At 37.1% G+C, this 21,002-nt stretch overlaps 1 protein-coding gene across 1 annotated transcript in view; it reads left to right on the forward strand.

Annotated features, from left to right (window-relative positions):
• Nucleotides 1-21,002, forward strand: part of PARD3B (par-3 family cell polarity regulator beta) — an 838,084-nt gene that overhangs the window by 25,973 nt on the left and 791,109 nt on the right. Inside the window, exon 2 of the mRNA XM_006759450.2 lies at nucleotides 12,387-12,471. Within this exon, the coding sequence (XP_006759513.1) occupies nucleotides 12,387-12,471 (85 nt within the window). The remainder of the gene's footprint in view (nucleotides 1-12,386; nucleotides 12,472-21,002) is intronic.

The raw sequence follows: 21,002 nt of genomic DNA on the forward strand, positions 1-21,002 counted from the left end.
CACCTGACTGGGAATGAAGCTGTGACCTCCTAGTTCATGGGTTGATGCTCAATCACTGAACCACAAATGGCCGGCGTGATAAGATCTTTTAAGATCTAGTCTCTTAGCAACTTTCAAATGTGCAATACAGTATTATTACCTACAGTCACTAGGCTGTGGATCTCCATTCTTTTTTTCAAATCTCAAAAGTAGATGACAAGGCAAAAAATATCAGGGGTGATAAAACTGAATATGAAATTAAAGTGTCAATTGCTTGTTCTCATATGCTAGACTTTTTCCAAGTAATGGAGAAATACTTATATTTTCATCTGGGAATATCTATTATGTGTGCATGTACCAAATGAACTGTAGAAACTGTGGCCTGCAAATACATAAAGCAAATACAGTTCTTGCCAGCTGGGCGTAGCTAAATGCACACCACTCTCCCTGTAAGTTAGTCATTAAAAGTGAACTTGTGCTCATTGGTCTAATGTACTGAAGAATGCTGATTTTCCTGTTTGACATGATAGTGAATGGTAATGCATTGTATAAAAGTACTTATGAAAGGATATTTTTATTTTCCCATTTAAAAAATTGATTCTGGTTTTTAAGGAACTTTCCTTATACAGTAAGCTCCTATAGGCTCTGGCGAAATCCATCCTGAAGAACCTAAGGCAAATAGCTTCTGAGAATATGACCTCATTAGCAGGCCTGATTCCTTTGGCTATATTTCCTGATAATAGTTTTCTTTTACATATGTGCATGTCAGATGGCAGTAGCAGTAAGAATTTTTCTCCTGTGCTCATTAGTGAATACATACAGGATGAGGGAGAATGAGGCAGTTCAAGGAGTGATCAGTATCCTCTAGCTCTCTCCCTTTCTTTACCTTTTTTTTTAATCATGTTTATTGGGCATCGATTTTAAAGCCTATATTCAATAGGAACTTTGGCATATATAAATAGTTGATGTAAGTATTTGCTGGATTCAGTTTTAGCAACTTTTAGCATTGCTCTCATGAAGAAGATTGCAGAGACAATGTTTGTACTGATTTAGAAATGTTAGAGGAAGACAAGTATCACATGATCTCATGTGTGGAATCTAATGAACAAAATAAACTGATAAACAAATTAGAACCAGAGACACAGAAGCATGGAACAGACTGCCTAATTTCAGAGGGAAGGCAGCGGTTGGTGGGTGGAAAGAGATCAACCAAAGAACTTGTATGCATATATGCATAACCCGTGGACACAGACAGTAGGGTGGTGAAGGTTTGGGTCAGGGTGAGGGGGGCAGAGGTGGGCTAGAAGGGGTCAATGGGGAAAAAAGGATATAATGTAATACTTTCAATAATAAAAATTTTAAAAAATTTGATAACTGATTGAAATGATTGTTTTTTTTTAAATCTCTTTATTCATGTAGTAAATATTTACAGCACACAAAAAAGAATTTTGGGGGAGTGGCTTCTTAAAACCCTGCAGTATATTAATTGTGTTTATGGCTGTGGTTTTCTTGATTTTTTTTTTACTTTGTTCTTTAATACGGACTTTTAAAATTCTTTAAAAAGCACAAAATGTCCCCAGTTTAGGATTTGAAAAAAAAATTCTATCATCTATCTATGTATCTATCTATGTATCTATGTATCTATCTATCTATCTATCTATCTATCATCTAATATATCTATCACCTATCTAAAATTTTTGAATGGTGTTGGCAGAGTCTTGAAGAATAGGCTATGCTGTTGACCACATGAAAGCAGAAATCTGCCCAAGAATGCCCCGCCCTACAGCTGTTTGGCTCCTGTTAAAAAGGCTGCAAGGGCTCTGCCAACAGAACAAGTATAATCTTCCTGGCATGGCTTTCCTGTGCCATCTGGTTCAGGGCTGTGGCCCCACACCCAATGGCAAATTTCCTCCCTTTGGAGGAAGTGAGCCACATTCATCAACCAGTGGGTATAAAATTCTAATCATTTTTGCTATCCATGCTTATGAACCCTTCTAATTTACACAGAGCATGAGCCAACTCACTAGACCACATCTCAGAAAAATTGTGCTATGATCTTGGCTCTACCAGAGGCCAATTTTGTGACCTCAGGAAATATGCTCAATTAATCTGGGCCTCAGTTTCCTCATCTGCAAAATGAAGTAATTTGATTAAATTCCTACTTTGATGAATCAGTCTATGACATCTAACTGGTAATTTTCATAATAAAACAGTGTTGCAAGGAAGTACAATTACTGGGAAATGAGATTTAGCATTGACCATTGACGTTGATTGTTGTAGTTCTTACTAAGTTTTAGAGGGTTTTGAGGGCATTGTGGGAACATTTGGGCAATATGTGAGAAGTAGCAAACTCTTCAAGAATTCTGTGACTATACTTGGTCTTTGCTTAGAGCCTAAAGCTGTTGAGTAACTGTTTACTGAATGGTGACTGAGTGTTTCCTGTTGCCTAGTAGTGCAGATTTCCTGTCTTGAACTTACCCTGGTCCTAACCATTCTTATTTCTAAATAGGGTATTATCTGTATGGCAGTCACCAGTAATTGACTTTGTTGCTTGTTGAACTCATGCTGGTTTTATAATTCTGGACTAGGCTCTTTGGAAGGGGAAGTAAAAGGAGTATGTTAAGAAGATGAAGACATTGCACACACACTTGATAATGAAGCATGCTAACAACTGACCATAGAGGCAAAATGAAATAGATATAAGCAAAGCATGAGCAAGGTAATGTGGGGTCATAGTAAAAGGAAAAGGTAATTCTAATTGGAGAAATTAATTCTCTGAGTTGAGCCTAGAGAGATGAGAGCAAAGATTAAAATTAGGTAATTTTTATACATGTTCTTTATGAAGTTGAGGACGTTCTCTAATCCTAATATACTGAGAGTTTTTTTGTGTTTTTTTTTTATTGACTGGGTATTGCATTCTACATGTATTGATATGATCATGTGATTTTTTTGAGGTTTGCTTTTAGCCTAATGATAGGATGGATTACATTAATTGATTATTGACTGTTAACTAAGCCTTTCATACCTAGGGTAAATCTTAATTGGGGGTTGTGGTGTACAGTTATTTGTATATATTGTTGGATTCAATTTACTAGTATTTTGCTGTGGATTTTTACACATATGTTCATGAGAGAGATTGGTCTGCAGTTTTAATGTTTCCAACTGTTTAGGATTTAGGGTAACGCTGACCTTATAGAATGAGTTACAAAATATTCCCTCTACTTCTGTTTTTTGACAAAGATTGTGGGAATTTGTATAATTTCTCCATAAGCATTTGTCTGATTGATTAATGAACCCATCTGATCTGGATGCTTTCTGTTTTGGAAGGTTATTAATTATGAAATCAACTTATTTAATAGATATTCTTCTCTTCAGATTATTGATTGTTTTCTGTGTTTTGACAGATTGTCTTTTAAAGAATTGGTCCATTTCATCTAAGTTACAAATTTGTGGGCATAGAGTCGTTTATAGTCCTTTGTTATTTTGATTATGTCCATTGGAGCTGTAGTAATGTCCCTTCTTTCATTTCTTATGTTAGTAATTTGAGTTCTCTCTTTTTCCTTAGTTAGCATGTCCAAAAGACTTATCAGTTTTATTGATCCTTTAAAAGATTCAACTTGGTTTCATTGATTTTTCTCTATTGATTTCTCATTGTCAATTTCATTGATTTCTGCTCAATTTTTCTTTCTTTTTTTTCCTGCTTACTTTGAATTTAATTTGCTCTTTTTTTTTTTAGTTTCCTAACGTGAAAACTTAGATAATTGATTTTAGATCTTTCTTCTTTTCTAATGCATTCAATGCTATAAATTTCCCTCTTAGCTCTGTTTTTGATGTACTCCATAAAATTTTTCTCTAATTCTCCAGGTACTTTATGATTTTCTTGACTCCAAGTATTAACTCTGTACATTTGACTTACAATTCCATATGTCTTAGTCCTAATCTCTTTTATGAACTCCATTCCCATATTTTAATCCCGCTATTATATACCTTAAACCTTAATCAACTGGAAACATCTCAAATTCAACACATGGAGAAACTATAGGGTGTCCCCAAAATGCATATGCACACTTTAAATAATTATAAAGTCAATGTTTATTAAAATAAATTTCATTTTTAAAACTGAGCTACCAGATGTTAAAGTATGTATACATTTTTTGGGACACCCTGTATATTAGTTTTATTCTACTTTACTGTTTCTTCCTCCATGTTTTCATCTTGCTACATGTCTTACAATTGATTCTCTTATAGTCTTAAATTTTAGTGTGTTTTCTTTTATTTATTTTTGTCAGCCTCTGCCTTTCAGGGACTCACAAATAGCAAAGAGACTTGCTTTTTCAGTATAATCTTTTTTTTTCCCCCAGATTTTTAATCCTCTTTGTTTTTTTAAAATTTATTTTTATTTATTTATTTTTTATTTTTATTGTTTTATTGCTTAAAATATTACAAAGGGTATTACATATGTGTCCTTTCCCCCCGCCCTTGACAATCCCCTGGCCTCCCCTATCCCCCAGTGTCTTATGTCCATTGGTTATGCATATACATGCATACAAGTCCTTTGGTTGATCTCTTGCCCCCCTCCCTCCTGCCCCGCAATCCTCCCTGGCCTTCCCGCTGCAGTTTGACAATCAGTTTGAGGCAGCTCTGCCTCTGTATCTATTATATTTTTCCATTGATTATTATGTAGAGTGGAAGAGAGAGGAAAAGACAGAGAGAAATATTGATGTGAGAGAAACACATTGTGCCCTTGACTGGAATTGAACCCAGGTTCCTTCCGTCTGCAGGCCAACGCTCTATCCACTGAGCCAAAACGGCTAGGGCTGTAGTAGAATCTTTATATTCCCACATATTCTATGCCTTTTATGTTTTGGACTCTGCCTTTATGCATGTAAGAGACTTGTAGAAATTTCAGAGAAGGATAAAGAAAGTATGCTTATGAGATAATTGAAAAGGAGTCAAAGCTTGGCTTAACCCAGTGGGACCTGCATCAGACTTTGAGCTTACAAAACTATAATATAATAAATATGTGTTGCTTAACAATAAGTTTGCTGTTACAGGAGCAATAGGAAAGTAGGAGCACTTTTCTTTATTGCTAATTGGCTATCTGAAGGGCTTGGTTCTCATATTTTAGATACTAGGAATTTATAATTTTCCTAGAAAAATTAGCTTATTTTTACTTTATATCAAAGGCAACTATGCTCATTTTCAAAGAATGGTATTTCTTGCCTATACAAAATTGGACTCAATGTTTTGCTATTGAATGTGATTATATTCACTTACATGTTTGTTTGTGACCATATACACATGTGTAATATATATAGCTATTTATTTCTTACTATATATGTAAAACATAGATATGCTATATACATATAGAAACTATTACAAAATAACCAGAGGCCCGATGCATGAAATTCGTGCAAGAGTGGGCCTTCGCAGCCACAGGCAGCTGCCTGGATCCCTCCCTCGTGGCTGCCTGGATCCGGATCCCTACCTCACAGCCACTGCGGCTGCCTCGATCCTGTGGCTGTAGCCCCAGCTTAGCCCAGAAGGACATCCAGTCTAATTAGCATATCATGCTTTTATTATTGTAGATATTTTGAGATAACTTACTATGTGGTTTTGCTTACATATCAAAATGATCCAAAATAATTTTGACCAATTTGGAAACCTGTAAAAAGGATAATATATTTGGCCCTAGTTGGTTTGGCTCAGTGGATAAAGTGTTGGCCTGCAGACTGAAGGGTTCGAAGTTCTATTGGGGTCAAGGGCACATGCGGTTCTATTGGGGTTGTGGGCTCCATCCCTAGTAGGGGTTGTGCGGGAGGCGACTGATCAATGCTATATACATATAGAAAATATTATAAAACATATATATATATATATATGTTTTTTTTAAGGGATGCTATATTTGCACAGTCTTGTGTTGTAGAAACTTTACTTGGTGTGGGGCCAGGCATTTTTGGGGAGACTAGACAGGCAGTTACTACCATTTGGTATTTTCACGTCCCTGCCATGCTTATTCAGCTTGACCAGTGGACTGCCCCCCCCCCCCCGTTCTATGCCCATGATTGGCTGCCTCTAAGGGACTCTTTTTCTGAGCTGTGACTGCAAATGGACTTGCCCAGGGGTACAGACACTTGTTGGGAGACTGCCACTGACTTTCCTCCTCAAGTCTTTCTCAAATGTCCTCATTTCAATAAGACCTGACCTGACACCCTATTTTAAACTATAAACTCTCTGTATCCCACCTCCTTACCCTATTCTGGTTTTTTTCCTGCCAGATCACATCACTTTCTAACATACCATTTCACTTAATTGTTTATTTTGTTTGTTAATTACTGCCTATTTCCCCTCCTCACTGATAATTTAAGCTCTATTCTTCCAAGGATGCGGTTTTTCTCTACTGTTTTGTTCATGGATGGTTGTAACAATTCAAAATGTACCTGTTGGATATATAACTGCCATGGACATGTGGTATGCCAATTTCTACTTCTTTTCTACTGCCTTTAGCTCTAACAGAAGGTCCAGGTCACAAGGTTAAACCTTTTGTTTTAGGATCAATGAAATAGACTTTTCTGTTACAACATGAGTTCTTTTCTCCTCTTTCTTTGTTACTCATTTGTTTCTCCTTCTTTTGATTCATGTGACAAATTTATGATGGATGCCGCGGATAGGAAAGTGGAGAAGTTGTTTCTGTATCAGGGAACTCATGCTCTAGCTGGCGGAGGAGAACAAGCAATAAAAATTAACAAGCAATTGACTAAGGTAATGTAATGTTCGATACTGGCCATGGGGGAGAACATAAGCTTTAGAGGGACAGGAAAGGAATCTCTGAGCCGGGGGTACTTGAGCTCCTCTGTTTCTACTTCCTTTCTTGTGCTTTCCGTGTTCCTTTTAGCTATATCTGTGACCCATCTATAGTGTTCTGGAGGAATGTCTATGGGAGAAACTAAACTAACAGTGGTGGACAATAGTGTCCCAATACTTTTGAAACTCAAAGACAGATACTCCTTCACCATTCCTATGATGGCCATACTGAAAGAAGTTTTATAAACAGTGAGCAGGAATAAAGTTGATGAGTTCTTTATGTTACTTAGAGTTAACTTATTTTTATAAACACTGTCACCAATACCTCTTTTGATATAAATTAAAATGCTCTTTTTTATGTCTAATTTCCTTGGTAATGGAGCATGAAACTTTGTGTGTGAGTAATGAGTTAGAGGTCACGGTAGTTACCTGTAGGATGCTTTAAACTTAATTCATTCATATATGCAGAGCTACACACACACACTTGATAGTATCTGTGAGAGGTATTCTTTGGGGTTACCTTTTAAAAGATGCCAGCATCATAGCAGCAAGAAAGTTTGGATTTAATTGGCTACATTAAGTAAAGTTTGCATTGTATGAATTTGCATTCTTAAATACTTATTAAAATCCCTTTTGTAGCAGAATAATTTTTGATGTTGTAGAATGAACACATTATTTAAAAAATTCTAGCTTGTTCTTCCTACTCTTTGGGGATGTGACTGCTTCCATTCTTTGGCCGCAGGCTTTGCATTCCTTTGGACCACACAAGCTTCTAAAACCTTGGCCTCCAGGTCTTTGGACTATAAAATTTCATTGAAAATAATTAATGGAAAGCAGGATTAAAAAATAGCTGCTTTTAACATTAATTTGAAACATTAATTTGAGTTAGAATGTACTGTGATGATGTAGGCAGATTTGAAAATAATTGAAAGTTGTCCTTTATTTAAAACAAACAAACAAATCACCTCTATCTAGATATCTGGACCTCTTCCCTCAAATAAATTTAGGTTAATCCCAGAATGAAAAATGAAACTTTTATACATATATATATTTCAGAGAGGAAGGGAGAGGGAGAGAGAGAAACATCAATGATGAGAGAGGATCATTGATTGGCTGCCTCCTGCATGCCCCCTACCAGGGATCGAGCCCACAACCCGGGCATGTGCCTTAGACCAGAATTGAATCCAGGATCCTTCAGTTTACAGGCCAATGCTCTATCTACTGAGACAAACCAGCTAAGGTGAAAAATGAACCTTTAAAGTTAAGGAGCAATAGAAATGGATATGACCCCTTGTCTTATTCTTAGATAATTGTTCTTTCTGTTAAGTTCTTTAATCTTAATTTTTATGTATTAAAAACTATACCTTGTCTCTGCTGTTTATTAAGCATCTGACCTTGAGTAAGTCAATTTATTTACGTATGCCTTGTTTTCTTCATCTATTAGATTGATTAATCATATAAAACATGCAGTACCTATTCTAGTCCCTGGCCTATAGTAAGTACTGAAACAAATTATCTACTATGCTGTTGATGAAGATAATTGATGAAAATGGTGACATCTTGTTTTATGGACATATTGCACCAAATTCAAGGGGTTAAATTCTACAAGGAAAATTCTAATTTTCCATTAACTTCCATTTTACAATTATTCTTGTTTTCTACTGGGTAAGATTATTCTTGTGAAAACGCAAAGCCACAAAAAAAACAAAAACCACCCACACCCACACACAAAGACCAGTTGCATTATTGAGCCTGTAATCGCCACCACTGAGGAACACAGCCCTACTCTAGACATTGGCCTTTTGTTGTTGTTGTTTTGTTTTTGCAGAGATTTCCTCCCCTTTGTCACCATTGGGGGTATTTTTTCTCTTCTTGGACCAGAAGGGTTTTGTTTAGAAACCTCCATGTTTTCCCTCTTTTGATTATTGACATAATCTCAGTGCTCGGTAGTCACAGCATTGTAGTATCTGGCTTGCCAGTCGCCTCCTCTAGGCATTGCAGATGGAAAATTGTTATCCTTCAAAACTTGGGCTAATATAGACTCTCTAAGGCAGGGGCAAATTTCATGACATCTATGCACAGTGAAGAATATTTGTGCCTGTTTGGAACAGTTTTTACATTGATCATTAAAAGTACCCAGTAATTGTCTTCCCATAATTGCATATGTTTTAGTTTCCTATTTCAGTTCACTTTTGTAGACTGGTTAAAATCCCAGTGGTGTTTAAGTTAACTGTGCATTATTTAAAAAACAGATAAGTTACTATCAGAAATGGAGGAAACAAAATGTATATTATGTGATTTTTCAATATTTTAATGATCCTAGGAGTGTAAATAATAAGATTTATTGCATAGCACATATACTAGAGACATTTTCAAAGTAATTTAAAAGTTATATATATTAGAGAAATTTTTGCAATATAAAGGTAGATTAAATGTCACGATCATGAAAAATACAATAAATTTTTCCAAGTGATTAATTGTCTGAACTATTACACATATGTGAACATCTTTTCATGTTTGATCAGTTTTACTCCTGGTGGTAATAAAAGCAAGTAAATGAAATGCAAAATGTTGACTGCAAGGTAATGGTTGAAATTTCCACATGCATAAAGAGTCAGGGTGAATTTATGGTTTTATGATGGCTGTCGGCTGCTAATACTGTATGTATACTCTTATAGTGATCTGTAGCATCATGGCCGAAATCCCATGGGGACAAACTCACAGCGGGTGTGTACTGTGCGTGCTCATTTACCTCTCTTGGAGACTGCTTTCAAATAACTCCTCTGTTTTTGTTCAGGATTTCTTTAACTCTTCCCTCCTTTAGAGTTAAAAAGCAGCCTCAATGTGCAATGGGGAAAGTTACAATTGCAAGCAGTATCTTTATATTCTGCCACCCTGTTTCACTTAAACATTTTGGGGGGAGGCTGAATATATGATTCCAAAATATATCAGATTACTTTTCCCCTTTGATTTAGTTCTGTAAAACTTTTAAAATTTATTTTCTTTTTATTACTTTTATTGTTTTTTTATTAATTATTTTCCCATCAGCATTTATCCCCAATGCCCTCTTCCACCTCAATCCCCTCTGATCCCTCCCCCCCATCACCAAACTGTTGTCCATGTCCATGTGTTCTCTCTCCTTTTTTTTTCTTTTTCACTCAATCCTGTACTCCTCCCCCATACCCCACCTCCCACCAGAGCTGTCTGCCTGCTCTCTATCTATGAATCTGTCTCTATTTTGCTTGGTAGTTCAGTCCAATTAAATTCCACATCAGTGTAAACTTTTTAAGTTATGTATGCTTTCGAATCAAAATTAGACAAAAAAACGGTCTTAGTTTCAACTCCCGTGCCTCATTTTCAGAATATCCTTGTTACCCCAAGTATGTCTGAAGGTGGAGTGTGTGTGACTTAACAACCCCTTCCCTCTGGCATCATCTTCTATAAACATGTTTAAAATCAACAGATTTTATCTGCAGTGCTGTAATATGTAACAAACTAACTCCATGGAAGTTAATGGAAATTAATTCCATTGAACTCCTTTTGTAAAAAGGCTACGTTTACAAGGAAAAGGTAGTACTCCATTGATTTCAGCAAGAAGTTTTGGGTAAATTTGGAGAAGCATATCGTTTGTAGCATGGCCGTAGCAGAAAGACTCAGTTCCCAAAGATTACTGGGGAAGTCCTTTCTTGCTCTCTATTCTGTATTTTCTGTATTGTCTAGTGGGCATTGCTTAGTGTTTTGTCCCATGGGTTATTCTCCCTATTTAGAATATAGTCCATTGTTCTTAGCTCACCTGTTATTTATTTATTTATTTATTTATTTTTTGTAGGAAGCAATTTAAACAGTCCTTAAAAATTTGTCCTTTTATGTATTTATTTAATAATTCTTTAGTTTTGAAAGTATTATATATGTCCTTTTTTTCTCCCCATTGACCCCACTAGCCTGCTCCCAACCCCCTTACCCTAGGCCTTCACCACCCTATTGTCTGTGTCCATGGGTTATGCATGTATGCATACATGGTCTTTGGTTGATTACCTTCCGCTCCCCCACCGTCCCCCACCTTTCCTCTTGAGATTCTGTACTCTGTTCCATGCTTTCATGTCTCTGGATCCATTCTGTTCATCAGTTTATTTTGTTACTTAGATTCCACTTAGCATGATATTGTCCAGGTCTTCATGCTGTCTCAAAGGGTAAGATATTATTCTTTTTCACTGCTGCATAGTATTCCATGGTATAAATGTACCACAACTTTTTAATCCACCCATTTGCTGATGGGTGTGCTGGGTCCATCATCTCACCTTTTATTGCACAATCACCTTGAGTTGGAAAAGGTCTCTGGTTAAAGACTCTAATGGATGGTGTTTTATGCTCCTCTTACCTGGTTGTATAGTCACTGCTCATGTCTTTGTGATCCCTATCTGGGCAATAAACTCAGGCAAAGTTTCCTAATAAATCATCAGTGTTTCATGCATAAATCTAGCATTAGAAGCAAAAAGGAGTTCCTTTCATTTTGCTTGGAATAGCTCTTCAGATACTCTGTAGAAAACTTAACTTTGAAATGTCGAAAGCCTAGCTAAGGAGAATTCCTTTGAATTTTTAAAGCCTATTACTTTATCAAGTCAGATATGAAAATCTATGTACTTGGGCCACACTTCAGTAGCCTATTGAATAGATGCTATAAAGGAATTATTATTTAATGGTATGCCCTGGACTTGTTAATAGTATGAGACATTGAAGAGGAGGCAGTGTGACAACTATTTCTATTAGTTTTTGTAGAATTGCACTTGAATTCTCTGGGTTATGTTTATTTTTAATACTTTATAAAGATTCATGTCGTAAAGGCTTAGAGCTTTATCCTAGAAGAATTTCCACTTCTTCTCAGGAACTGGTTGCCCTTTATTGGAAATTGAGTGATTTATAGCTCAAAAGTTTCCCAATTTGAGAGGCTTTCTAAGAATCTCAGAACCAAATCGATTATAGCTTGGCTATTCTGGTAAAAACCTTACTAATGTTATTTCCTCCCTTGCCCCCCATTCATTGGTTCATGTTCTTGTCTCATCATTATAATGTTTCACTTGCATATTTTTCTCTGGAAATGGGCAGTGCATAAGTAACTGAATGGGCTCCACTACTTAATTCTAAACTGTGGTATCAGAGTATCTAGCCACTTATCAAATTGAGAAAAGAGTTCTTTTCCTTAAACATTATGCTCCTAAGTAGTTTTTAAAAAACAACACATTCAACTCTGACACAGTTTGAGTTGCAGTCATGGAGACGAATGCTGGAGTTCTGGCTCCCAATATCACTGAAAATCTTAGTGTGAGGGCGTGCAGAGAGCATGGAGATCCAAACAGGCAAAGGGCTCAGGGGTCACCCCACTTCATCCATATATTCCAGTTATAGCTATTCCTTTTGATATCCCCCTGTAGTTTTGGGGTCTTAGTTTGAACTTACAAACCTTTTTCACTTAGTACCCTCAAGAATACCTTTCTTTTCCAGAGTGTTCCTGGGATAACCTAAATTGTAGGTTATAAAAAATTCCTTGAATATGCTTTTTAAATAGCTAAGCGTTTTTTTTTTTATTATTACAATTTACCTTCCAGGATATTTGATGGAATATATATACTCAGACGGAGGATCCTGGATCCAGACGATATCTTGGCCGATGTCGTGGAAGACAAAGATAAGGTAGATGACTCTAAAAGTGTTCCTCTATAGAGCTGTGTGTTTTCCAGAGAGTGAGATCCTTAGCAAACTCGTGTGTCAGTTATTATTAAAACTTACTATCTGTTCAGGTTTTTACCTGGGCAGCCCATAAATCAGAGTTCTCCATGAGATGTTTGGGAAAACTTTGACAAGGTTCGAGGGTCTGTTCATGGTGGCCTAATTAGCAGACACTCCATTCCCAAGAGTTCCTGATACGTCTCCGTAAATTAGTGTCAGGCTCTGAGGCTGTTGGGGTTCTCACGGTCATTGTTGTCTCTTGAGTTTATTCTTGACCTTTGCTGAATATTCAACCTAATGCCTGAAATTTGAACATGTTTCAAAACAGAGAATACAATGGGGAGGAAAGTCATAAAGAACTACAGTGAAGACTTTTCTTAAAGTAGTTGCACATAACTATCTTTCCTGATAGCTTTGTTTTTATTGCTGAAGTAAAATACTTTATTGAATAGTCAAAGAAAGTTTGAGCATGTTTTGCCATCTATTTGGGAATAATTTCATTGCAAATCTTGTTTTAATGGGATTTTTCTTCTGACACTAAACTGAAAAAAGGTATAAACTAAACTATTCGGTTTCAATAAACTGGATTATTGATGTTGCGGCATTGTTTATCACTACGTCTGTGCTGGGCTCCTCTTATCAATGGCTAATGTGTCCTTCAGAATTGAACTGCAGCCCTCCCTGAGAGAGCCTTGCTTCAAAGTTCCTCTGCTGTGCATCCTGTGTGCACCTGGCCAATTCATGTCTGTGAACGTGTTTCTCTGCATTGTTTATTGCAATCTCAGGTAGGGGTGTGTGTGTGTGTGTGTGTGTGTTTTGACCAACTGGAATGTAAACAAGTGATTCATTGAACTTAGGTAATATTTACTTTTTACCCCCCTAAAATATTTTTTGGAATTTTCACATTTAATTAGTCTTCACAGACATTCTGCCCACTTATTTTTCCTATTTCCTGTTGGGACTCAATCCTGGGTTGCCTTGCATTGTAATTAGTGACTTCATACAGGACTTACCTCCCTAAGTAGATTGTAAGCTCCTGGAGGACATGATCTAGGAGATTTTTATTTTTGTGTGTTCCTTGTATTAATGATATCTGGTACAATATCCTACTCAAACTTGATTCTCAAGGAACACTTACTTAAATTAATGAGTGAAAGAGAAAGCTTTCCTGTCTGCAGTTGACTCCTGCTGTACATGGTTTCAGTGCACACTTCTTGTTTGTTGTGGGGTCTCACAGTACGTAACACTGCATTATTTATGCTCATAACTTTAAAGGAGGACTGTCACTTCTGCATTTTACTGTTTTGCTTTCAGCTTCTTCTCTAAAGCCATCTTCTTCCTTGGAAATATTCTAGGCATTTGGGGTGTTAATGAAGAAGGTCTTCCTGCCTCCAATTTCACTGATGTCCAGTGTATTAGAATGGAGAGCTGGAAAGTGGCAAGTTTAAGAAGAGCCAGAAGAAGATGCCTCACCCCCGCCTCATACAAACCTCCTTACAGGGGGATGTTTCTGTGAACAGTGCCCAGGGACATAATTTGTGCTATAGTGCGCTTCCTTTTAGAGAATTCATTTTAACTGTCTTGGCCGTGTGCACCATCCGTTTACTAGACACAGAAACAGCATGTTTGTATGTAATCTCTGTTTTAAGGGACTTCACCATCACTACTAAATAAGGTGAAAAATTGAGATAATCAGTTAAAATCCTAGCAAAGGATTAGTGCTGTTTGGGTTCAGACTTAGTGAATCCTATAGTACGCTTTTCTCTTCTACATGAAGCCTACCCTATATTGTTCTGAGGAGTTGATGGGAATTTATACTTTGATTTTGTCAGAAAATACTGTATTCCTATTTCTTCCTTTTTTTTACGATAATATAAGTGAAAAAGAGAGCATCACTAATTTTTTTCCTGACACCCTCTCTTTAATCTTAAGATTTTTCTTATAGACTTATTTTCGGCTTTCGCTAAATATTCAACTTAATGCCTGAGATTTGAATATGTTTCAAAGTAGAGAAAACATGGGGAAGAAAGTCTTACAAAGAACTATGGTAAAGATTTTTCTTAAAGTAGTTGCACACAACTCTCTTCCGTGATAGTTGTCTTAGTATGGGGAGCAGGTTCTGCCAGACTCCATCTTTCCTGATTTTTTTTGCCACTTTAGATTAAGAAGTATTTATGAGTGATGCTTCAGAATGTTTAGTGACATGTGAAATTCACCCAAGATCCTTTGGGACATATTGAGTTTAGGTAAAATTATAACTCACCTGTTTTCAAAGTGGCCATTTAATACTTTCTTGTATTGAAAATATAGATAGAAAACAAGCCCAAAGAGCCGTGATGGATGTACCTAATCCTTGTGCCAAAGTCCACACACCTCAACTCCTGGGAAAGACTCACTCCAGGTGAGAAATTCTAATCAGGAGGTAGCTTAGCTGGGAAGGATGAATCAGGAAAAACAGAAACTTAGAATTAGAGAGCAAAGTAGGCTGAGGCCATTTAGTTAGTATACAGAAAACCATACAGCACACTTCTGCAAAGACTAAAATTACAGGATACGTGGCATTTACTTAAAACCAGGCAAGGGCTAATATAGCGTAGGCAGTTTTCTAAAGAAAAGGAATGACTTTCTGAACGTTGGCCCTAGAAGTGCTTTGTCTTTGGTCTTACCTCTCTTAATGACTTTGGCCAATATGGAGCATGGTGCGTGCCTTACGTGGAGCCTCTGTGGGAGGTGTTTGTTTCTTTGTTTTTTTTTTGTTTGCTTTCCCACTAGAGCCCCTTCACAGAGGAATCACATTTTTACAATGATGCACTATTTCATCTTACATTTTTTCAAAATATTATTGGAGCAGCTTAGGAATTTTGCATAAGATTTGTGCTGAAACTTAATTATCCAGTTGTGACAGTTTTTCTCAAAATTCTTCACTTTTTTTGTCTCAGTCTGATGATACCAGTTCTCTGGGATAAATATCTAAGAATTTACAGCCTTACACTAACATCTCCCCTCTGGATGCCCAAGGCTACCAACTGAGTTTACCTAATAACAACTACTTAATATTTTATTGAGCACTAACAGTGTCCCAGCATGTCTTTGCACTTACATATTCTATTTTAGAGTGACCCTGTGGGCAGGAGCTATATATTACCCCTGTTTTTAATTTCTGAGGACAGCCACAGAAATTCTAAGTGACTTGTCAAAGACCACACAGGTGTACTAAGTGGCAGAATCAGACTCTGGAACCTAGAATTTAAATTTTGACACTATTTTGTTCTTCTTCAATGTGCCAAGCCGTGTGTTGGGTGTTTGTATGTATAATTTCTAATCATAAAAATTCATCAATCATAAATAATCAAAAATGTGTTTTTACGCAGTTACATCATTATTAAGAAAAGATAATAAAACTATGGAATGAAACAAAATTAATCCAGAATTAGAGTGTCATGCATATATAGTTTGCTTCACCTGTCTTTGCCTGCAGCCTGCATCTAATTCCCTATACATGCCTGCCAGTTTTATCAGTTGCTTTCTCTTGTGTCTCCTTTCCAGGTCCCAGGTTACTCAGTTCAGTTTAATTCCAAGTGGATCTTATAAACTGTATTTGTTTCAGAAACTACACTAAATGCAGTTTCATAGATAAATAAATTCTGTATTCTAGTAGCTACTTTTCAGATGGATTACAGAATGTGTGCAAATTATACACTGTGCTGTCTGTAGGAGGCAGAGTGATGACCCCCCAAAGCATCTGTACCCTGATCTCCACAGCGTGTGATTATGTGTGTTAAAGGCAAAAGGATCTTTGCAGAACTGATTAAGGACTTTAAAATGGGAAGTTATTCTGGATTGTTTGGGCCCAGGATAATCACAAGAGTCCTTATAAAGAAAGAGGAAGGCAGGAGAATCAGTATTAAAGAGATACCATGGAAGAAGAAGTTGATTTTCCAGTGCTGCCTTGGAAAATGAAGACAAAGATTGCACTCAGCTTCTAGAATCTGGAAAAGGCCAGGGAATGAATCCTCCCATAAAACCTCTAGAGCAGTGGTTCTCCACCTTCTGGCCCTTTAAATACAGTTCCTCATGTTGTGACCCAACCATAAAATTATTTTCGTTGCTACTTCATAACAGTAATGGTGCTACTGTTAGGAATCGTAATGTAAATATCTGATATGCAGGATGGTCTTAGGTGACCCCTGTGAAAGGGTCATTCGACTGCCAATGGGGTCACGACCCACAGGATGAGAATTGCTGCTCTAGAAGGAACACAGCACTGCCGACCCCTTGATTTTAGGTCCATGAGGCCCATTTCAGACTTCTCACGTCCAGAATTGTAAGTTACATTTGTGTTGCTTGAAGGCACTATAATTTGTTATAGCAACAATAGGAAACTCATACACTGTCTCTTATCCAATTTTAAACTTATAAAATGATGATCGATTTCTCGGTTTCATACTAATGCGGCTTTTTAGATCTTATAAGACAGGGAAAAATCTCTTATACTTCACATTAGTTTACTGGAATGTGCATTCCTTCCAGAGTCTATCACAAACTGATTCTCAATTCTTTGGGTGAGCCTTCACTCTTTGGGACTTGAATGATATGCTGTTGTCTTGTATTATGTAGAAATCATTGAAGTTCCACACCCAAGAGCTATGCAGTATTCCTTTATCAGTTTCTCATTTCAATATCCAAAGGCCCTAGGAAGTCCAAAGATTGATGCTTAATAAGCCACTGCAAAACTTATTGTTCTCTAATTGCTATTATTTCAGTCTGAGAACCTCTGAGCACTGAACTTTTCTAATGATTGTTTTTCTTGTTAATTGCCATTATTATATCCTGACTTGGTTGTAGAAGACAATTGCAATGTAATACTGAAATGTGCAAATATAAAACTTGTAGTATTTAAATTGGATTACTGCCATGGTTTTACTAAATATGCAAAAGTGAAACTATATTGTGTGGTAATGTCTCTATTTTTGATAAAACTTTGACTGTCATCAGAGTTTGTCTTGGAGAGATGCCAACCTCTCCTGGCCTCCAGCAAGGCGAGACTGGCCTCTGGAGGGTGGGTTGCTTCCGGGATCACATGTGATATCTAGTACTCAACTATTACAGTGTCAGTGCAACCTTATCTGTTCTGGGCAAGTTTCTTCACTTCTGTTAGCCTCGATTTTTATATTTGTAAAATGGGTAAAGTGTTCGTTTTCAATCGTACATGATTAGTGTAGGAAAACTATAGTAAGTTTTAAATACAGTATGGCATACTGTAAGTATTCAAATGTTAGCTGTAATATTAAAATTTTATTTTGGTAGTGTTACTAGTGCATTTTTACCTGGGTTTTGATGTAACCATTAAATTTTTTAAATTTAAGCATTAAAACATCAAACTATTTTACAGTACAGTCTGTTTTTTAAAACCCTTATTCAGTTTCTTTAAAAGTTACTAAATTGTTTGTTTAATGGGAAGATTATTATTATGATAAGACACTTGGACTTATACATTATTGAGAAATCAAAATGCCACTATGACTAAATGTAGCATTAGAATAAGAATACTTTGATCAGAATGTAGTGTTTGGTAATATAAGAAGCATTCTGGGATCAAATGTGGCTTTGAAACGGAGACCGGTGTGCACATCTAGTGAGCTGTGACCTCACACCAGACACTGTCCCTAAGCCCAGTTGCTCGCTGAGAGCGCTCTGTTGCCCTCTAGTGGACTCCACAGCGACCGGGAAACCAGCTCACAGGAGCTGCTCCCTGACTGTGATGATGTATTCGGTTCTATTTCATTCTAAATGAACGTTTACGGTATTTTTTAGTATAACCCACAGATGCAGTCATGGAGAGTAAACCAGACTCTATATTGTAACCAGTACTTGTCATTTATTCTACCTTTGCTTTTGTGAGTTTTCTTAGAAGGGCTAATACAAAACCTTTGCATTTATAAAACCCCTTCTTTTGGTTTAGACTTCTTCTCATCTTCCTGTTCACTAGTTGAAAGGTTAATGGCTGGTTGTGATGAAGTGTAACTTTTTCAGTGTGGAGTTAAATAATATATGGGATATATGTAGTGTGTTTTTCTGAAGCTAAATTAAGTCAGATTACTCTAAAAAAAAAGGGTCCTGAATTGATTACATAATTTTTGAGTCCTGATTTTGTCAGTAAGGCTCCCATTTAAAGGAGAAACACCTATTTTAAACCCTTGATTTTTAACCGATCAGAATATGGGGTTTTAAGGTGTGTTTTTTAAGTTTTTTTTCTTTGGTTCATGGGTATTGAAGTTTGAAACTATATTTGAAACAAAGTTTATAGAATGTTTCAGGAATAAATGCAGAAGCCACTATAAAAAAGTATTACTTTGGCCAGCAAATACTATCTCAAACTGTTAAAGAATATTCTCTGCTTTTACAATTACATTATTGAATCATAGAACCAGAAGAGGCCTCTGCCATCATGTGGTCTAAGCCCATCATCTTCCAAGAGAAACATCTGAACCAGGAAGAGCAGCGAGGGTGCCACATTCCCAGCCCCGTCTTTCCCGAGCCCATGTCAGCCTTTCCCCCTGGGAAGCCTGATGCCCTCCGGTGCTGGGCAGAGCTGCTCAGCTTCCTCCCTCAAGTGCTTCCTGCACTCAGCTTCCTAGTCTTCCCGCGTTGAACATGCAGTTGTTTGTAAAATCTAGTTGTTTAGCAAAGCCAATTCATTCTCTCCTTTAACCTGTCTCATGTGTCTATTCCCCTCTTTGTATTTCCACAGCTGCCAAATTTCACTCCTTAAAATCTCAGGCAGGGGGACTGAATGGATAAGGACTCGGCGGTCTTGCCTTGAGCTTCATCCCTACTCCACCCGTTCTGTGGCTGAGAGCAAGCAGAGTGGCCAAGAGCGTGGATTCTGGGTAGCCAAGGCCATTTACTTCTTGGTCCTGCTCTGTGTGTGGCTTTGGGCAAGTTACTTAACCTCTTTGTCCTTAGTTCCCTCATGGGCAATTGGAGCTAAAAATAGTACCAGTTTTACAAGTTAATACATGTGAAGTGTTTAGGAGAGTAGCTGGCCTGCAGTAAGTCAGCAGTATGTGGTAGATGTTATCACAATGAACATGCTACTGTTGTTAATGGAGATTACCTTATTCCTAAAGTAACACTTAAGTCACGCCATTTTCTCCCAGTGTATACTGAATCAAGTCCAAACCTCATATCTATACAGCGTATTCAGAGGCCTCAGAATGCCCCCAAACTATCTTCCTCAAATTCAACCTTCTCTAACCTCAGTAGTAATAAAACTACTATACTTACTATTCTCTGTGTACTTTGTATGTGCTTTCTTGCTTCATAGCTTTCTTAATGGTTCACTTGCTTAGTGTGTCCTTACCCCTAGCCTGCGCCTATCCAGGATTCATTCCACATATTACAGGACGCAAACTTCATGAGGAAAGGGCCTTTGTTTTCTTCATTGCTGTATTATTGTTTTTTATTTTGTTTTGTTAATCCTCACCCTTTTCCATTGATTTTTAGAGAGAGTGGAAGGGCGGGAGAGAGACAGAGAGATAAACATGATGTGAGAGAGACACATCGGTTGCCTCCTGCATGCGCCCTGGCCAGGGCCAGGGATTGAGCCTGCAACCAAGGTATGTTGCCCTTTACAGAAATTGAACCCAGGACCCTTCAGTCTGAGGGCCAACACTTTATCCATTGAGACAAATTGGCCAGGGCCATTGTTATATTCTTAGTGTCTGCAAGCAGTGCCTGGAATTCATAGCTGTTCAGATAGTTGTAGAGTGGAGTTAAATGAATGAATGAGTGAAGATGTGTGTATGTTTTCAGGTGTGGAGTGAGCCATTTAACCATGCTAAATTCCAGGCTTTTCTCCTTGATAAATGACAATGGTAAATGATATCTTTTTCACAGTGTCACTGGGAAGGTTGAGAAGCTGTATGTGAAAATATAATGGGAATTATAAAGTGCTGTGTACATGTAAAATGTATTTATTCCGGCTGCTCAATTCTTATTGATCTTTCAAGATCCAGGTCAAATTGTATTTTTTTCCAGTCAATGTTTGCCAGCCATCCCAATCCTAATTTTATAGAAATCATTAACTAGTCTTTATAAAAAAATACTATTGCCTAGTAACATTTATCAATTGCCACCGTGAAAATCTTAAGAATTTTCTTAGGGTTTAGCATAAGACTTACTTTTTTTTTTTTATCCCCAAATGAATTATATGCTTCTTTACAATGGGAATGGTCTTTTGGCATATTTTTTTAACACCTGGATTTCTTACCTGTGATTTCATATTTAATAGATATGTTTGATTTTAAATAGTGACAGAGTTGGAGCTAGAATCAAAGATTTCTACTGGTCTTTCTTTTCCTTTCACCAAACTATTGTCTCTTTTAAATATTTCAGAAGGAGGCAGTTTATGGGCACATTTCCACCCCAGGGGGAAACTTTGGAAGCAGTGCCTTTGTGATCTTATTGTGGCAAAGACAAATGGTGCTGAGTAA

This window comes from Myotis davidii, unplaced genomic scaffold (assembly GCF_000327345.1).
Source record: "Myotis davidii unplaced genomic scaffold, ASM32734v1 scaffold394, whole genome shotgun sequence".
In the NCBI taxonomy this organism is placed as follows: domain Eukaryota; kingdom Metazoa; phylum Chordata; class Mammalia; order Chiroptera; family Vespertilionidae; genus Myotis; species Myotis davidii.